We start from the raw sequence: 20,886 nt of genomic DNA, 5'->3' as shown, positions 1-20,886 counted from the left end.
ATAAATCCAACCTATTATTAGCATTATTATTATTGCTATTAGCATGAGCAAAAATGTATTTGCACAATATAAATGATAGTCTACCAGTTAGCTTCGAGTCTAGTAGTGTAATGCCCATGGATGTATAATAAGAACTGGATACAGCGTCGGAGGCGGGGTCCCGTTCTTTCCAATGAGAGCTGCTCATTGGTGCATGAGGGCAAAATGGCCCAACTTTTGAGAGAGCGAAACGTCACAGATTACCCATCATGCCTAGCTGTCAGAGCAGAAGAACCAAGCCCCCAGGAAGTGCGCCGGACTCTGAGGAAAATATTTGTTGTGTCCAAACAGCGCTTCTGCAACTTCCGTATCAGTCCGTGACGTCACTGGGCCCAGAAAGACTTTTTCCCATTGACTAACATTGGGAAAGAGTGGTCTGTAAATCGTTTTAACTAAATAAACTACCCAGTATGAACATTTGTATAGCCCTTATTAAAAACAGTAGGTCCTCAAGTTGTAAAATGTGCTAATAACGTTATTCTGAGAGTTATTTTCCTCGGCATTATGAACGCGCATCTGAGTGGGAGCTCAGGGGGCGGGGCTTAAGGGGCAACTCAACTGCGCATGCTCTATGAGCGCACATACGGGTACTTCTGCTCTGAGAGCTAGGCATGATGGGTAATCTGTGACGTTTCGCTCTCTCAAAAGTTGGGCCATTTTGTCCTCATGCGGCAATGAGCAGCTCTCATAGGAAAGAACAAGACTCCGCCTCCCACGCTGTATCCAGTTATTATTATACATCCATGAGAAGAACCCGTATGTGCGCTCACAGAGCATGCGCCCCTTAAGCCCCGCCCCCCGGAGCTCCCACTCTCGGCTCAGTAGAATTAATGGAGACAGAAAATAAATCTAGATTCGGCTTTTAGTGCATTTTACAACTTTAAGGACCGAATTATTCTAATAAGGGCTATAAAATAGTTAATACTGGGTCGTTTATTTAGTTTAAAAAAAAGTATCCGCTGATTTACAGACGTCTCTTTCCCCAATGTTAGTCAATGGGGAAAAGTCTTTCTGGGCCGGGTGACATCACGGACTGATACGGAAATTGTAGTACCGCCGTTTGGACACAACGAATATTTTCATCAGAGTCCGGCGCACTTCCTGAAGGGCTTGGTAATACCATTAGCTAGCAAACTAATGCTAAATCCCTAAACATGGTACAGCAATTAATGCATATTATATTAATATGTGTGCATTGTATGCCTCACAGAAAGGTTTTGTATACATGACACTCTTGGCCAACCTATATGTTATTGAACGTTCGGTATGCAATTAAAGGTGACCTATCATGCAAAATGCACTTTTGTACGTCTTTTCTACATGAATATGTGTCCCCGGTGTTCCAGGGAACCCACCAAGTGTCAGAAAACACAACCCTCTCTATTTTCCTCCATACCCAAATCTCTTAAAAAGGGGCTGCAACGGATCTGATACAGACTGATCCAGATCTGAACACTTCTATGACGTCACAGAAGTGGCGCTACGGCTATTGGGCCAACTCCACCAATCAGGAGGAGACAGCCACGGACATTGCCGTTGGAAAGCGCTGGATACGCTGTAGTACATATGCCAGGCCTTTAGATGGTGCTGTTCTCACAGAATCAGCCCATGCAAAGACAGTGTTAAATTGAGTGAAATGAGGAATGGCTAAAATGCATGATCTGTTCGGTATTTTGAAAAATAAAAAATATAAATATGCCTTATATAGGTATGGTCCTACACTATATTATTCAAATATAGCATGATAGGTTCACTTTAAAAATTGTATACATAGGTCCCTGCTTTGTCTCTCTTTCAGCTGAGGGTTCCTTGGTTTGAAAAATGTTTTATACGATCTGAAATCATCAGTAACCCATCTCTGCAGCTGAGAAACAAACCGAATATCATATGAGCCGATGGCTTCAGACTACAACGCTGAAAACATGTTTGAATATGAGAAAGAGAGAGGCAAATAAGGAACTAATGAAAACTGTGGGGTTTGCTTTGTTGGACGGAGGAGTCTCTGAGTCTCTTGAATCAATACTGATAATAAACCTGAGCTTTTTTCTCAGCTATCTATTAGCTTGCTATTGGATCTGTTGAAAGTCTTTCATGAGGCTCAAAGGGAGCTCCCCCGACATGCCGAGCAAACGGAAACATTATTAATTCATAGAGACTCTTTTGTAGTTGACACAGAAGCTGATATGAGCGAACAGAGATCTCTGCTCACTGCTACACCACATTTCATTTAAGCTGCTCTGGCTAGCTCAGCTTTTTAGGCTCAGTGCACCAAAATGACAAATAACATTATTTCAATACAATTATTTATTTTTGTAACTCTAGCCAGTTATGTTATCTTAAAATGATGATATAACAATGTAGTCACTGTCTGCCTATTATTTATTGTCCACACTTTTAACCAAAGCTAACTTGTATAACGTATATAGTATCCTTTGCTTATATATTGGGAATGGGGGGCTGTGGCTCAGTGGATAGTGCACTGAACTTCGAATCAGGGGATAGCAAGTTCGAGTCCCACTGCAGTCAGCATGTCGTTGTGTCCCTGAGACACTTCACCCCAAAGTGCTCCTGTGGGGATTGTCCACAGTATTGAGTATGTAAGTCGCTGTGGATAAAAGCGTTTAACAAGTGACATGTAATAATATATATATAAATTAGGGCTGTCAAACGATTACAATTTTTAATCAGCTTAAAAAATAATTAATCATGATTAATCACCATTCGAAATATGTCCAAAATATGCCATTTCTTTATGTATATTGTTGTGGGAATGGAAAGATAAATGAAAGAAGCCGGATATATCCATTTAACATACAGTATATGTTTATTATAACATTGTTCTGTGTGTCAAAATGAAAGACAGCCCACACACCTATCAATCATCAAACCGTGGGGTCTTAATTAATTACGTGTTGATTTCTATCAACACAGGGGGGGGGGGGGGGGGAGAGACCGAGACACTGTCCTCCGGTGATCTAACCGACTTCTGGAAAAGGCCTACTACAGCAAAATTATTCTCCGTCGGGACTTCCTGCAATAGAACAGAAGCCAGAAGACATTATCAAAGATGTTGAGAAGACGATCACTACGTGACAAAAGTTTTCAAAGCCGTTTATGGTCTTCGGTATTTCCAGTGGCAACTGAAATCAATCTTACTAAATGCTGTCTGTGCAATTCTCGGCGCGAGTTGGCGGACTTTATTTTGCTCACTTTAACATCATTGTTCAAGGTGGGGCTAAGCCATTTCTTGGTATGGCTGTAGCCTACCCCAGCGCTGCCACTGGTGGGATGTATGGGGCGGGCCATTCTGCACATGCGTTAAATGCGTTAAATATTTTAACGCAATTAATTCCAAAGATTAATTAATGCCGTTAACGTGATAATTTTGACAGCAGTGATATAAATATGTTTTAAGTAGTAGTTTGAGCTAGTAAAGAGTATTGTTACTTTTTCCTGTATATTTTGTATTGTGAATACTATAGATACTCTTTAAATATATACTGTTTTATTTTATATTTGATTAACTCAACAGCTCAAATGTATGTGCTGCCTTGTTTACAAATGGCTGTTCAAAACCTTTTTCCAATTTGGAATCAATAAAGTATATCTAGTCTAATTTATGTGAACTAAGAAATTAAAAATCAGTTTAGGCTACAAATAATATTATGTATGGGAAGTTTTGAATATATTTGAGGTGCTAGCTTAGGTAATGTAGGTACACAATACAAATAATGTGTACATGATGTGACCTTTGATTTTGCAGATTTTTCTTGTCTTATCTTTCATATAGAGTCAAGGAGGATTAGTTATGACCACTGTTCGAAATGGGGGGGAAGCCAGGGGGAGCTTGGCTCCCCCGAAGATGGAGGGAGCTCCCCTGAAGGCCGACTTTGAGATAAATAGGGGAAGCCCAAAAAGATTGTGCATATTTGTGTCACACAGATTAGAAATGTTTAGTTTCTGTAAATAACAGTTCTTGAAATAAATAATAGGCTAGTCATTGTTCATGACAGTTTCTGAATATTTGTTTTATATTTGTGAATATTCCTGGGTGTTGCCATCTGTACGGGGCGGCACTGCATTCTTTACGCTACTTACGTTGCTATGGTTACGGCAGGCGATGCTGGCGCGGTATTTGATATTTTCATACTGATATTTTTTTTAACTCTGGCTTTGTAATAAAAAAATATGGCGAAACGAAAACAGCCAAGCCCCGCAGCTTTTGGATTCACAAGCAAAGAAGCGAAGGAGTCTAAAAATGACAACGTGAACGGAACAACTTTTAGTCGGCCGACTGTAAGCGGCGTTAGGGTCGAGTTTGACAGCTCCAACAACGTCCACAGCCGCCGTTGCCACCTGCACTAGCGAACCTTTCCTGACGATGCCCATGACCTGCCTTTTAACTGGACACAGAAAATATGGAGTGAGTGGAATGCAAGGTATCCATGGCTTTTCAAAAAAAATAAAAGGGTAATTCCAGAATTGGACGACATTTCATGTCCCCATATGCAAAATCTAATCATGCATGTCCAAAAAGCTAAAACATGCACTTGTTGTGTTAAACATACTTGTCTTGAGACAAAATGTATATAAAGTTGTAGAAAAAGTGGTTTCAAAATATTATTTAAATGATCAAATAGCTCTCGAACATCCCCTAAAATGGCATTTTTCTCTTGTCCCCGCTTCCTGGTGACCAACTTGCATGTCAAATATAACATTTAAAATAGGGATTTTATTTACTTTTTTTGGTATTATTCTATTGATATATGTCTCTTGTAATGGTAAAATCAATTTGTTAAATCATAAACATATTTTAAATAACAGTAATTTTGCACAGGTGTGTCCCTCAACATGCGTTCAACCCTGTTACCCAAACCTTTTTAGATTGGCAGAGGAAGTGAAAAAACTGTAAATCACATGACACACAGGAAGTGACATCAGCAAGCATGTTAGTGCCATGGGTAGACCAAAACTAAGTCCTCTCTTTTATTTTTTCAATCTTTTCAGTCTTAAAAGAGTGTGGCACTCTAACCCACTCAACCCTGTTACAATATTATCAGAATAAAGCATATTAATTTCAAAGTTATTTCTTTCATTACATATCCAAGTTTGTCCTTGCGTTGAAAGTAGCATTACTGCAATAATTCCTGGGGTTAAAGTGTGCATTGATTTTCAACCCTGTAACTATAATTAGAGTAAAAGGGGTAATTCTTCATTGGAAAATATACATTTGATGCCTTAGCTGGGAAAATCACTTTTTTTTTAATGGTTTATCATCTGTTTTTCCTAAATACATAAAAAAAATTATAAAATAAAAGGTTCATTTTTCAAAAATGTTGCTGTCTAAATTGTCCTCCAATTCTGGAATGACCCAGCAAATGTGGATGTGAGATTTTCAGAGAGGCAAAAAGTATATTGATCTCCCTGCCGCTCGCAAAAAAATCCACCTGAGTGCACCTTTCACAAGAATGGATTCAGGGAAAAGTCAGCAGTGATCAACAGAATAACCTGCGGAAAAAGATTTATAAGCACCATAAGAGCCAGGCACACCAAACAAGGTAGGCCTATTGGCCTGTTGGCAATCAATGTTGATATAATGCAGGAAACATATACATCTTTTCACTGGATATGACTATGATAATAACTAATGGGGATCCTAAATAAAATATTAAGTGTGTGAAAGACATATCAATAGTATAAAAGACAACATCGCTGTGTGTGTGTGTGTGTGTGTGTGTGTGTGTGTGTGTGTGTGTGTGTGTGTGTGTGTGTGTGTGTGTGTGTGTGTGTGTGTGTGTGCAGCAGATATATTTGCTTACCTGTCGATAGTATTTGTCATAGATGGGATTTCCAGTGGAAAGCTGTAAAGAAAGGGTCAAATACAACATGTGAGTTTACAGAATGATTCAAACATTTCTCCAACCCTTAAAATGAGCCTTTTAAATGGTCCTTAAGGGAATAAACTTGCTCTTTATTATGCTTTCTCAGTTCTGCAGTTTGTAAACTCAAACCATAAACACATGTTCGCTGGCTTTAGAAAACGAGTTCCTTTCCGAACCAGTGCAGCTGTCAGGAAAAAGTAAAAGCCTGATCTGTTACAGATGGCGGCCGCAGACGCACAGGCTTTAACCAATATGTTCATAACTCAGCGTTTCATCGTGTGTAAAACAGCTGTATTATTTGTCAATGACCCAAAACATCTGGCAAGGAGAAATGAACAGTGACTTTGATCTGTGCTCAGACACAAAGGGACATATGCAGTTTACTGAGCCAGAGAATAAGACTTATAACTTTTACAATGACAGAAGACACAGAAATACAACAGTTTTAGGGCTGCTCGATTATGGCAAAAATCATAATTTGATTATTTGGGTCAATAATTGTAATTGCGATTATGAAATGCGATTCTTCATTGACTTTGAAAACATCCATTTATTGGAGAAAAAAAATGTGAACAGTGTGTTTTTAACAGTTGATTACCGTCAACTTTTAGTATAATTCAACTGAAAAACAAACAAATATATACCGTAATTTTCGGAATATAAGCCGCACCTGAATATAAGCCGCAGCAGCGACATTCCACTCTCGGTTCCACTTTTACTTTTACGCGCTACCTGTCTCACTCTTTTCCGGCCTCCAGCTTTTCCTGCTGGAACCCGCCGCTTAAAGGTGGGGGTCCGCGGACCGGCCGTAGAGCCCATAGAGTTAAAGGTGTTGGCCGTTAGCTGTAAAAATCCATAGATTAGCCGCACCGTTATATAAACCGCAGCGTCGAAAAATAGGGAAAAAGGCGCGGCTTATAGTCCGAAAATTACGGTATATTAAAAAAAACAAGTAATTATAAAAAAATTATCATTTTATTTCGATTACGTTGTTTTCGTAATCGTTGCAAGCCATAATCGTAATCGCGATTAAAATACGAATAATTGAGCAGCCCTAGTTTGCACAATGGTTAAAGAGGTCAACCGTCAGGTAGGATGAAGCATTGAAAGAACACAGGATAATGTGTTACTAGAGCTGCAACGACGAATCAGATCAACTCAATGTGGATCGACAGAATAACAGAAGTATGTTGATAACAAAGAGTATTGTTTTAAGGGAATAGCTCGTTGTAAAATAGCAGAAAAAGCTGTTTTCAGCCCCTCAAATATGTGGATTTTCTTGATTCCTCCATATTAAAACTGAATATTTTAACAAAACAAGACATTTTATAGTCCAGAAGTCTTAAGGAAACATGATATATAAAATGCATTGATCATGAAAGCAATCAAAACTTCAGATTGGGGCTGGCACCATATTTTTCTTTGCCGTTTTTGAATAATATGTCTATTCTTTTTTGGGGATAAACCAACTGATCTTGAACTGAACTGAAACACAACAAGTTGAGAAAAAGGTCACCAGCTTCCAGCCCCGTCGATGACAAACTCTACCCACCAGATACATTTAACTGGTAAATGTTTTACTGATTGTCAAAGCTGTCTTCAAATAATGTTCTCAATCAATAAATCGTCTCCGCACAAGCTACATCATACCACTCACGATTCCTTTGGCCAAGACGAGCACATTGAGTGTCTCACACCGTACATTAAACATCTGAGTCACCATGACACAGAAGCTAAATTGCGAGCAGAGAGACTTCAAGATATCGTCTACATTTCAAGAGGCTACTGATGGTAGGGCTGCTCGATTAGGGCAAAAATCATAATCTCGATTATTTTGGTCAATAATTGATATCACGATTATTAAATACGATTATTCATTGGCTTTGAAACATCCATTTATTGAACTTTAAAACAAATAATAATTTGAACAGTATCTTTTTAACTGTTGATTACCCTGAACGTATAATTCAACTGAAAAACCAATACACAAATAAATTAAATAAATGATATATTTAAATAAATAATATCAAAATAATAAATACCAATAAACAAGATCAACAAATATTTTGGAGCGCACTTCCACAAGCTACTAAACATATATAAATATGATAAATACAAATAAATTAGACTAAAATTAATATGTTGTAGTGCACTGTCACAACCTAGCAAAGTTAAATAATAGTTTTTTTCGATTATGTTGTTTTTGTAATTGTGCCAGGCCAAAATTGTAATTGCGATTAAACTACGATTAAAGGCACAGCCGTAACTGAGGGTCAGCGTTAGACACTTTAACGACAGGGCGTCCCCCCACAGACAACAGCTAATGTTGCCTTCTGTCATATCCTCTCTAAGCACCCCCCTTTCCGGTGTTCATACGTCCACTGCTGTGCCGAACAGGAAAGGAATCAGCAGTTCCTTCTCCATATAGCTCAAACTGACAATCGGTTGTTTTGCTTTTAAATCGACAGGTGCAGCAAAGGAGGAAACGAGTGGACGGTAGTTGTCTGAGTTATGGTTCAACAGGGGAGTGGCCATTTCAACCATGGCATAAAGCTCTTGTTGCATCACAGAGAAACAAATTAGCATGTGTTAAATCTCTCCATCATGTAAAACCAGGGTGTCGCAAAGACAGAGCTGAGGCCCAGAAGAAGACTCACGCAAAAATACAGCTTGTATCAGCATTAGTCATCTGTCAGCTTCGTCAACTGCCAATATACGACGAGATAACCTTCTACACACACACACACGAGCAAACACACACACACTTATCTTTCTCTGGCCAATGCAATTTATTTTTCTGTGAGAGACAATCGTGTGCCTGGAACTGTTGGCGGCTGTAACAGTGTCGTCATTGTTCTGGTGACTCTTTAAATGAGCGTTGCAAAAACACTCCTCAATCATATGCCGAGCCAGCCCTTACATAGGCAGCAGATGGGAAGATAGTGCAGAGGTTCACACAATATCGTATTTACACAATATTTAGATTAATTATTGACACTGGGAAATTATTATTGACATTGTGTTGAGATTTCTGATAGTGTAATTTAATAGGGTTTGTCTTTTCCTGGTTTTGAAGGCTGTTAATATTCTGTATTTACTAGAAAGCAATTTGTACTATTCTACAATGCTATTAAAAGGCTGCTATTTTTATTTCCACTACTTGATACTGTAACAACACTGTTGTAAAATAACACTGTGCAATTAAATACTCTTTCTATGTATTACTGGTATGTGCCTGCTATTTCGGTACTGACTGCTTATCTTTTTTTCTACCTTCAAAGTGTACTAATTTATTTATTTAATCTTGTATTTAACTGCAGTCCCCTTTGCTGTAACAACTAAAATGTCCCCACTATAGGACGAAGAAAGGATTGCTTTTTTCTGTTCTAGCCACTCCATTATTTGCTTTCACCCATTCAATCATTATATCCAGATTATTGATGATTCTTTTTCAAAATTCTCATTGTGTCTCTCACCACCAGTCTAGCTTGTTCAATAAATACCACATTCACTTGTGGGTTGAGAACACATTAATGTGTAACAAGTAATCCCAACAAAGTGTTACATCACAGAGATACCAGCCAGGTTTTTGAACTCGTCTGAGAGATCATGTCAGAGCTGCTGCTGGCACACAGCTCCTCTCTGTTGACAGATCCACACTGTCTCAGGTAACAAGTACTGTAACCTAATTATTAGACCTGTCTGCTGTCTGCTAAATAACCTATTTTCCCTGCAAACAAACACACATAACTATGTTTAAACTGACTAACAACAGAGTGACATTTAGAGACAGCAGTGCTGACTGGTGGTTTCACAAATTCACTTCCTCTTTTACTTCTTGTAAAACCAATGTTAAGAATATGTTGTGTTTTCTGTTGACAACAACAGCAGCTGACAGTTAAAAGGTCAACGGGGAAACTGTGAACATGTATACATTTGATTAAATCCTAAATATGGAAATGTTTTCTTCACAGCAGCAAGTAAACAAGGCATTGCACATAATGTGAAAATGAAGAAGAGTAGAACATAAAAACATCTCAAAATAGAACATTAAAAACAGAACTAAAGAGTCAAATATATACATTTTGACAGTAAAAGATACAAATCTGTAGACAACCTGTCAAATATACACTATGAAGGGCCAATTACAGCTAACCACATTTAAAAGTAGGATATTATCTACATTAAGTGAGCAAGGAATAGCATATTAAATGTATTTATAATATTAGCAATAACCATGGTTGTAACATATAGCAAGCTACACAAATAGCATGGGAACCCTGAACGTAATCTATGAGAAATACAGAGTGTACTTTTAGCGGTAAACAGTGTTAGCAGAGGCGTTACTGGCCAGAGAAATGACAGTAAAGGCACAACACATGAGTATCCCGTACTAACATCTGTTTAGCCGGGACCAACTAGCCTGCAGCAAAACGAAGCAAGACAAAACGAGAATAGAAATAAATAGCAAACCGAAACGAAGACAAGTAACGTTACACGGCTTATCTAAAGTATGATAAAAGCGGCTGTAAAACAGTCCACCACTGGACACTAACTGGCGGTTAGTTAGCTAGCATGCTAACTAGCTAGCTACGCCCTTACGCAGTCCCCACAGAGATTAGGCAGAAACTTTTCCAAGTCACAGCAACACTAAACTTCCAAAAAAAGAGACAACGGGCGAGTTAATATCGCCTTTCCGCTCCCCTGGTTATATAACAATGTTCATGTGTACCCCCGGCAGAAGACATGGAGTACACACGCCGTTAGCTGTCGTTATATTAGAGTTGTAAGACAGTGTTACCTGAGTGAGAGACAGAGTGGCAGCCATAGTGTTTCTGCTTCCCACTGCTTTCACGCTGCGCTGCTGCCAGAAACACACAGAGGCTGCCGCAAAACCCGGAGTGGATCCAGAGGAAGAAGAAGGGAATCTGTCCCAGCAGACTGCATACAGCTGCCTGAAACACACAGAGGCTGCCGCAAAACACGGAGTGGATCCAGAAGAAGAAGGGAGTCAATTAAAAACCGTCCCAGCAGACTGCATCCAGCTGCTACCAGAGGTGGAGTACTTACCGGCAGTGTTGCAAGATACTTCAAAAATGTACTACAGTACATATTATGTGTTAATGTCTTTTATAAGTAATAGGTACATTACAATATTACTTTCTCAGAAATGTAATAAGTTACACTACTTTTATATTACTTTTGAGTTACTTTTCACCAAAACATTACTGTAATGATAGGTGTTCGTTTATTTATAGGATACATGCATCTTTTACCACGAGGCAGCAGTATAACATAAGCTAACCATGTAATAGCAGAGGTGTCAAGTAACTAAGTGTATTTACTCAAGTATTTTGCTTAAGGAAAATGTTGAGATACTTGTACTACAGTATACAGAGTATTTACATTTTTTTCTACTTTGTACTTCTACGCCACTACAATTCAGAGGTAAATTATGTACTTTTACTCCACTGCATTTATTGAATAACTTTAATTAGTTTGTAAATGTGGATGAATGATGTGAAATATAATCACCTCTTAAATCAGCCTTTAGTTCCACCTGGAGTAAATCCACAAGCTACCCTGCAGTATACAAAGTCATTCAAACTAGCTGCACCTTTACCAGCTTTGAGAACACTTTAATGATCAATCATCATAAAACATATATATATTATTCTGAAATGGGCGAATCTGCACAATGACTACTTTTACTGTCGCTACTTTCACTAGATTTTGATGATAATACTTTTCTAATTTTACTTGAGGAACATTTTGAATAAAGGACTTTTACTGTAACAGAGTGTTCCTACACTCTGGTACTTCTACTTTTACTCAAGTACATGATCTGTCTACTTCTACTTTTACTCAAGTACAAGATCTGAGTACTTCTACTTTAACTCAAGTACAAGATCTGAATACTTCTACTTTTGCTCAAGGACTTCCACCTCTGGTAATTAGATATGTTTCTGAAGTGAAAGCTTAACTAATAAGCTTGTTATTGTTATAAGGACTAATACAAGTGTACATGTAATCCACCATAGACTGTAAACACATCTGCTTTGACTGCAGTTTATCCAGATTGTAGTACTTAATTATTTGTTTTGGGCTCATTTGAAGCGAGTCCACCAGCACTTTAAATGATTTATCAGAAATCTTATCAGAAACCCAAAGCTGATGATGTTTGCTGTTCTGAGTTTATATCATACAGATATATTCATAAATAAATAAATGATAAATATGTGAACTAACAATGTAATTATTCATCTTATGTTTGAGTATCAACTTTACTACATTTTATATGCCTTCAATTATTTATGTCCTTATTTAATTTTGTATGTATTGTTTTTATTTATTAACCTATTTATTAATGCATTTGTTTATTAATACATGTATTTATTCCTTTATTGTAATATGTATGCTATTATAACTATTATGTTGAGTACATGTTTGAAATGTTTGAACATTTGAATATGTTTTATAAATTCAATAAAAAACACAAAACAGCTTTTGCTTTTGCTTTTAAATCTGTATAACAAAGAAACATTCGCTGAAAATGCTACTCGAATGAATCCCATAAACGTGTATGTTTGAATTGTTTCGGAAGTTGATGACAAACCCCTCAGCATCTGCAGTTCACTTTCCACCTGTTGTCCACCAGATGGCAGCAGAGCTCTTTAAATAAATGTTATTCTGGTTAACTATTACATTACATGTCACTTGTTAGACGCTTTTATCCAAAGCGACTTACATACTCAATACTGTGGACAATCCCCACAGGGGCAATTAGGGGTGAAGTGTATCAGGGACACGACGACATGCTGACTGCAGTGGGGTTTGAACCTGTGACCCCCTGACCCAAACACCTACGCACAACCCACTTCACAACATGCCTCTATTACTACCTGCATTATGTAAAGACAATTTAATTTAAGAAGTTTTAAATATTTTGTTTTGTTTTATGATGTTATTTTCCAGAGGCCAGAAATGTGTCCACATCGATGACCTCATCAATTAAGATTTTTCAAACTGATATACAAAAATCTTGATCCGTCATAAAGTTCTACCAAAATCACCTCCCCTGTTTCAGTGCTACTAAATTAACGTTACACAACAATGGTCTACTATACTGGTTATATTTCATAACACTTATTTGGAAGAAGAAGCTTTTATGTGACCAACATTTTGTTCTATTCTCAAGTCTTTTTTTCCATTGTTTTTCTCTTTTAAACCGGGAAACGGAAAAGTGACTGGATGATTGTTGTTCCTTTGTACCTTAAGGAAACCACTGAGCACTGTTTTTTAATGCACTTATAATGTGATTCATTCTGTGGTATGCCATCCATCCATCCATCTTCTCCCGCTGGTCTGTGGTCGGGTCTCGGAGGTAGCAGTTCCAGCAGAGAGCCCCAAACGTTCCTTTCCCTGGCCACATCAACCAGCTCTGACTGGGGGGTCCCAAGGCGCTCCCAAGCCAGCAAAGAGATATAATCCCTCCACCTGGTCCTAGGTCTACCCCTCGGTCTCCTCCCAGCTGGAAGTGCCTGGAACACCTCCCTAGGGAGGCGCCCAGGTGGCATCCTTACTAGGTGCCCAAACCACCTCAACTATGATATGCGGTTCGGCTTAATCCGATGGTTTAACATAAATATAATGTCAAATAAAAAAGACTTTGAGCATAGCTGAAGACAAAAGATGTTACACCTGTCCTACATGTATAAGCGGTATTGAACCTTTGGCCCCTGCATGTAGATTAGAACCAATTCTTAGACCTCTAGGCCACCATCATATTTTCTGGACTATTGAAAACCCAATAATATGTCTTGCTGTGATGTTTTTTGGAGTGAATTTTAGCCCAACAAGACCCACTTTTATTTGGAAGCTTTGCCTCGAGTGTACAATGTTCAAGGAGAAACACAGTAACATGACTTGTGTCTCTTTAAGCAGATCAATATGGTAAATAAATATTTTAAATTGACCCGTCCCAAACCTGCTTTGCTTCCAAAATTGGACTCGATCTTGTACAGTCATCATGGTATGTTAATGAAGTGAGCATGCACTCATGGTATTTATAGGTGGTGAAAAACTGAAAACTGGTGTTTCAAACTCTGTTTAATCCACCTGCAGTCTTCCTCCATCTTTAATTCCCCCAGTTCTTGTCTTTTTATTTGTTTCCCCTGTTTGTTCTTCTCTTAGAAGGCATGCCAAATTAAAACACACATTCCCAACCAAAACAAACCAGGTAAACAAAAAGTAGGAGAATAATTAGAAAATGACAGAAGTCAAATAGAAAATAAAACAATCAACAAAGTAACAACAAAGTAAAAAGACAAAACAAAAAGGGGTGTCCATTAATCAGTAGACAAAAAGGAAAGGCATTTGCAGAAGGTTCAGAAGGGCCTGCAGGAATCGCCTGACAGGGAATATTTAATCTTTTACAAGTTTTAGGAAAGACATTCCATTTTAACCCCAAATATGAACCTCAAGCCCTTCGTGTGAAACGGTCTAAAACTGGACGTAGAGGGTCGGGTACTTCAACCTTTCATCTTTGAGGAATGACAGACACACACTGATATATTTGTGTATTCTCCGTTGTTGACCTGAAGCGCCCGCTGTAAAAAGACACTGACAGTTCAGGTATTGGCCGGCTGGTGGGAAAGGAACAAGGTCAAGTGAAACAGTTGTCTGCAGTCGGATGGAAGTGGAGCCTGGGGGGGGGGGGGTAAACACTGGCGTCAGCTCACGTTGCTCCGGCCCCTAAATTGACATTACTGCCTTAAATATCACATTACATGACATTCAACCAAATATTTTATATCAGTTACATCTCATGTCACCTAAGGGGCCCGTATGTTTTACTTTTGGTACTTTGAGGAGGCCCTTATATAGTATTTTTGACTGTTTATTTCTAGTGTCTTAATTTCTCTTATGTACATTGCCTTGTGTTCTATGCTGCTGCAATGCAAACATTTCCCAAAATGGGATCAATAAAGTACTTATGTATCCATCTACCTACCTACCTACCTACCTACTTACCTATTTTAAGCCAGAATTTGTTTACATAATGGCAATGTTGTTCTTCTGAAATACAAAAAATATCTATTTCCTGTATGCTATGTATGCTAGGGGGGTTTGGTTCTGGAAAATGATTGGCAAACACATTGACTTTCATAGATTTCTTTGCCATTTTGTGCAAGAATTTTGGATAATAGCATGTATCCAGTCCCACCAGGTGAACAGGAGAAAAGTCTTATAGTATACAGTCAAAATTGAAACCAGGGCTCTAGATGTCAATGAGAGGTCCGTGGGATCAGAACATTTTGATTGTTTGTGTTTCAATAGGTGCATTTTGTCCTTAAGGCTCTGAATGTCACACACTTTATTTCAGACTTATTACAGGAGCTGAGGTTAAAAATAAACATCCTTGTAAAACCGTATTCATTAAAACACCCAACGTGAACTCACCTTGCTGATGCAAATTGACAGTGTGAGGGGAGTGTCAGTATTTGTAGTCCTGGTGATTTTGTTTGCATTTATTTTTCTGCAGCTGCGCCCCGGACCAAACGCTGTGCATCTGTGGGGAAAGAAATGATATAAGTGCCTTCTTTCCAAACCGTCTAGACGAATAATTACCGAGCACATCATCTATTTGTTTTATTCCTGTCTCACAGAGCTGGGTGTGGAGCTTTGTGGATAAGGAGGTTGTTTTAGTAACTGGTATGTTAGGAAATATATAAAGTGTATAATCTGAACATTGCTCTTTCTGTTTCTGCTTCAGAGGGACTAATAGCTTATCAACAAGAATGCATATATCAATTGTTTTAATGTCACATGATGGCTTGTTGTTATGATGTTCAACAGTGTTTAAATACACCATCAACACTGTTAGAGAATGTGGGGGAAACTTCTGAAGCAATTGGAGTCAGGACTCAGAGAGACACGAGGAGAGCTGGAGCTTTGATGGCAAACACTGACGGTTTATTTGGAGTTGCGGCCGGAGAATTCACAAGACATGTCACGGGCCACGTGGTCTGACGGTTGAGATGCCACAATCAATCCTGAAGACCCCTCCTCCTGTAGCTCCAGGTTTAACTAGTTCAGAGTGTAATAATCAACATTCTTCAATAGATAGACTAAACAGCTGAGGGACACTGAATCACATTAGTTGTCGCTTATGGCTCGGGGTCATCTACACCCCGAGAAGGATGTGTTCCAGGTGTCCCACAACAATAACTATCTCTAACCGAGAGCTGCCCGGTCACAAACTGGTACCAAGAACAACTTGCTGGGGTAGCCCCTCCTTAAGGGAGATAACTAGGCGTGTGGTGCAGTGGGTTGTGCGTTGGTGTTGGGATCAGGGGAGCACAGGTTCAAACCCCACTGCAGTCAGCATGTCGTTGTGTCCCTGAGACACTTCACCCCAAAATACAATTTATTATTATTATTATTTTAAAAGCGTCTAACAAGTGAAATGTAATGCAATGTAATAACAGCTGATCAGGGTTGGTCAGCTGCGTCAGAGGGCGAAAGGTAAACATGTAGGGCGAAATTATTCCCTGACAGAGGAAGGTAATCTTAAAGCCTTTCAAGCTACCAATTACTTCTAACTAAACAGCTGAATCATATCCAAGGCTACAGTACAAATAAATCTAGTTACTAATTTAGGAAAAGTAAAAATTCCAAATTGACGTTATATACATTTATTACAAAATATAATTATAACATTTTTTTAAAGTGCCCACTTGTTCAGAAGTCATACATGAACCAAGACAGGAAATACCCCACCAACATAGTATTATTCTGCACCTCTTACGACTGGTCAGTTTTGTTCAATCTTAATTCAAACTTCTCTTAACTTTTATTCAACTTGCACCTTTTTACACACTTTACAAAACAATCTTTTTCCTTTTATTCCCCGAAAATGTTTTGCAGTTGCTGTAGTTAACTACTCAAATGACAACAAAGTTATTTATCTACTTGAACCACGATGCAAATATGAATGTAATGTACCAACAAACCCCTGCAAAAATGTAATTAAACTATGAATTGTTCTCACCAACAGCCAGTGTTTGCAACCCTCCTCCTCTCACTGTTTCTGACCACACCTTTCCAACTTGACGCAGCTTCAGCTTGCAGCCAGCAGAGGGCAGTCCGCAGTAACTGTTGGGGAAATCCTGAATGTGCTCTTCCAATATCAGAGTAACATGATAACAAAAAGCCCCAGCTGTGAACACGATGATTACCTAGAAGAGCATCAGGACTGTTTTAGGCCAAACTTGACCCACTCTCCCGTCCTGCACTGCGATACATATCAAATGCACCCTATAGGACTCATCATGCACACTGTATAGCCTAACTGGATGGTCCTCACTCAGTATGCATAGGATGCGGCAGCATTGGTTGTTATTCATGCATAAAGCCATTTTGAGGTAAGCTTCCACTCTACATATGTGCCAGATCTGCCCCCAGTTTTCTTACCAGCCTCAGAATCAGTGCCTGATACGGGTCCAGGTCCCTGCTGTGCGGACTGAGGCTGGAAAAAGGAGTCTTTTTCATTATGGTCCTTGGTCTTGGAATGACCTTCAATCAAGCCTCAAACTGACGGCACTTGTCTCAATAGCATGTGCTTCAAATCTGAAGTTGTCTGAGGTCCTTACCTCCAGCTGCTCTTGCAGTAATAAGTAGTGTACCTTTCTTACTGTCCCAATGTGCTCAATGTAGTGACTGCTTTTTCGTCTTGTGTTCTCTGTATTTTACATGTCTGTGTTATGTGTAACGTTGCTGCCTTCTTGGCCAGGTCAGCATTGTAAATGAGAATTTATCTCAATGCTTTTATCTGGTTAAATAAAGGTTAAATAAAAAAATAAGGCATATGATAGCTATGTCGATTAACATGATAATTCAGCCTCTATGGAGAGAGACATATGACAAGCAATGCTCATTTCTGACGTGGAGCTAATCTGAAGTAAACATTGAATACTGCTTTCTATTCCTCCATCTTGTGACTGTGGAACTCCCTCTCTTGGATATCAGCATGTGAAGGACACTGTTCAGGAACTAGTTGATGCTCTGTATGTGATGACTACTTTAATTCTGGAGAGGATCACAGATACATGGGTCCTGAGATTCAAGCTCAAGCCGGGGACCAGGGAGATTATCCTAACAGTAACTAAATAAGATGTAAAAAGATATATCGTGATGTAAAAGTAAAATACTGAAACCTGTGCTTAAAATGTGAATCATTGTCTCCCCTCAGCAATAGAAAGGTATTTGTACACACCCTGGTCAATTCTATTGTGTGCACATTTCCCCTCTTAAATCAAACTATCGAAACTTGTGATTCATCCAAAAACACAACAAGCTGTATTTTGGCGAGGACCCAAGTTAGGGAGAATAAACTTTGAGGTGCATCGCTTGATGGGTAATGCATCTGGTGGTCACATTTAAATTAACACGTGTATTTAAGAGGAGGTTTTATCATGCCTTACTCAAAGCCTCACTTCACAGGTCATACAAGACGTTTGATTTGGATAAATGCAAGTTTTAGATAAGCTTCTGTTCGTGCAGATTATGTGGTGCAACTTGCTAAGATTTGGTGTGAAAAATAAAATGAAGACACAGAGTTTGCATTTTCTTAAAGTCTTGAAGAAGCACAGCAGTGATTTGGTATATCAGTAGATAGTTGAGGGAGCAAAAGAGAATAAAAATGAGCTCAACACAGGCCGATATATCCTGACTTTTATTTTCAAGTTGTGCTTCAAAAACACTTAATCCTACATTTCCCATAATGCAACTCAGTTATGCCTCAGAAGATAGATCAGTTTTCAGTCTAATATAGTCAATGACTTTATTTACTTGGTTTAAATGAATATAATAACTATATTTAAAAATGATTTTATTTATTTTTTGAGTTTTCACAGTTTTTCCTCACAACATGTGAGAAAATGGGGACGTTTTTTAAAAATGCCATCACTTCTGACAAGCTGCTTTAAAGCTTTAGGTGCTGTAGATGTTAAGGAGTTCAAGACAAGTTATGTTCAAGAGCTAACTAAAGGTTATTGTTGAGCCGACTTTCTGGCCTTTGGATGTGCAAATGAATTGAGATTTGTTATTCATTCTTTGCTCCTTCCCGCTGTCGGACAGGTTGTTTGTTTGGTTCAGTTTGTTGGTTCGTTGGTCTGGTTGTCTTGTTCGTGTTATAGTCACGAAATTAATCTATTGATTCGTGTTCACCAACCCGATTTCCCCCATTTTTTTCGTGTCACACAGAACGATTTTAAAAGCAATGTAAATAATAACAAATTAGAAGGAAAAAGAGATTAAAAAAAATACAGATTTCAGTATTCTGACACAGAACGATTTTAGAAGCAATGTATTTCTATTGGTAGTATGTTTCCTGCCTGCACCAAATAATAACAAGTTAGAAGGAAAAATAAATATTAAAAAGATACAGATTTCAGTATTCTGAGGCTCTGAGCCATTTATTTTCCTCGTGGACGGCAAAAAAACTCCGACATTATACAACTTAAAATAAAAGGTTTAGGCTTGCCTTAGGGTGAGATATTGAGTAAGAAAATGTTTTTATGAACCCACACAGCTTCCGGTCCAACACCCCGACCCCGGACAAGAAGACGTGGTACAGGCACGAAACATACTACCAATAGAAAATGCATTGCTTTTAAAATCGTTCTGTGTGACACGAAAAAAATGCGAAAAATCGTGTTGGTGATCACGAATCAATAGATTAAATAAATTGCTGTGTGACTATAACACGAAATGCCGTGAGACTGGTTTGGTTGTCAGCAGGATTACATAAAAAACGTGGCGTGAGTCTAGTTTGTCATATGTTAAAGTGTAATGTTATGCAATGGGTTGGGTGTATTACGGACATTGTAAGTGCTTCATTTGACTGCATGCGGTGTGAACATTGGTGGATTTTACCGAATTTGAATTTGAACCCTTGAAAAGTTGCCATAATAACTACTAAGAGGGATCTGAATACACTAGAACACATGTGTCAAACTCAAGGCCCGGGGACAAATCAGGCCCGTGGAGGATTTAATTTCGGCCCGCAGGATCATTTGTAATTACTATTAGATCTGGCCCTCCGGTATATTGCACGCACACCTTCACTCCATCCTGAGGGTCTCCTCAGCTCAGAGCCTGAGCCCAAACATTGATGACCTTGCACCCAAGATGAGATGCCAAGTATCTGAGCTAGCATCACAGAGCAGCACACTGAGTTTAATGGATGTTTCCTTCTGCACTTTTCTCTCTCACGACAACAGGGCATGTTTGGTTTCTCTTTGAGGGAAATAGTTTTGTTGAAGCTGTTGTTGGCCTGTGGAACAATGTGATCATAAGAAATGACTCTGGAAAAGCTGCAGATAGAGCCATAAGAATGAATGCAACTGATTATTTAATGTTTAATGTTGTTTTTATAAGCAATAATTTAAGCTTTGTTAGTTCCAGGTTTAATATGTGCAATAAGTTAATTTCAATAAGTTCTGCTATAAACATTGAACCAGTCCGGCCCTCGACTAGTACCCATTTTTTTTATTTTGGCCCACTGTGTATTTGAGTTTGACACCCCTGCACTAGAAACTATAAATCTTGGAGCATTGGCCTCTGAGGCATTTTGAAATTAGGGACTGGCATTGCACAATATATGCTAATAGACAAGGAACTTCAAATCTGTTTCCTTAAGAGATGCAAAACATAAGATTAAAGCTATTTTAATCACCACCACTAAAGAAGACGTTTTCCATCCCTGTTTCACTCAATGACTGATTTCCCAGCACTTCCACTGCATGCATTGCAAACATTTGAATATTCACTAATAGACTTATAATGTTTCGAACATGCACTAACACGTCGATAGTGAGTGTTTATTTTTCCAACAGCCTGCAGCTATGTTATCGCAGCTTTTGCATCATCCATGTGCAGAAACATGGCGGTGTGTTTGAGC

General features: G+C 38.6%; 2 protein-coding genes across 7 annotated transcripts in view; one reads left to right on the top strand and one right to left on the bottom strand.

Moving 5' to 3' along the window:
- eps15 (epidermal growth factor receptor pathway substrate 15) overlaps window positions 1–10,831 on the bottom strand; it is a 58,842-nt gene extending 48,011 nt beyond the window's left edge. For all 6 annotated transcript variants that reach the window (XM_079641063.1, XM_079641064.1, XM_079641066.1 and 3 more), the window contains exons 1-2: window positions 10,723–10,831; window positions 5,859–5,900 (exon numbers count right to left, since the gene is read on the bottom strand). In XM_079641063.1, coding sequence (XP_079497189.1) covers window positions 5,859–5,900; window positions 10,723–10,749 — 69 coding nt within the window. In that variant the 5' untranslated portion in view covers window positions 10,750–10,831. The remainder of the gene's footprint in view (window positions 1–5,858; window positions 5,901–10,722) is intronic.
- The window catches only part of LOC307013683 (transmembrane protein 131-like), a 179,921-nt gene that overhangs the window by 153,101 nt on the left and 5,934 nt on the right, over window positions 1–20,886 (top strand). The window lies entirely within an intron of this gene.

The sequence above is a fragment of the Notothenia rossii genome (genome assembly GCF_949606895.1).
Source record: "Notothenia rossii genome assembly, chromosome: 1".
Lineage (NCBI taxonomy): Eukaryota > Metazoa > Chordata > Actinopteri > Perciformes > Nototheniidae > Notothenia > Notothenia rossii.
Note: the sequence above shows the minus strand (reverse complement) of the source record. Positions and strands in the feature narration are given on the sequence as shown.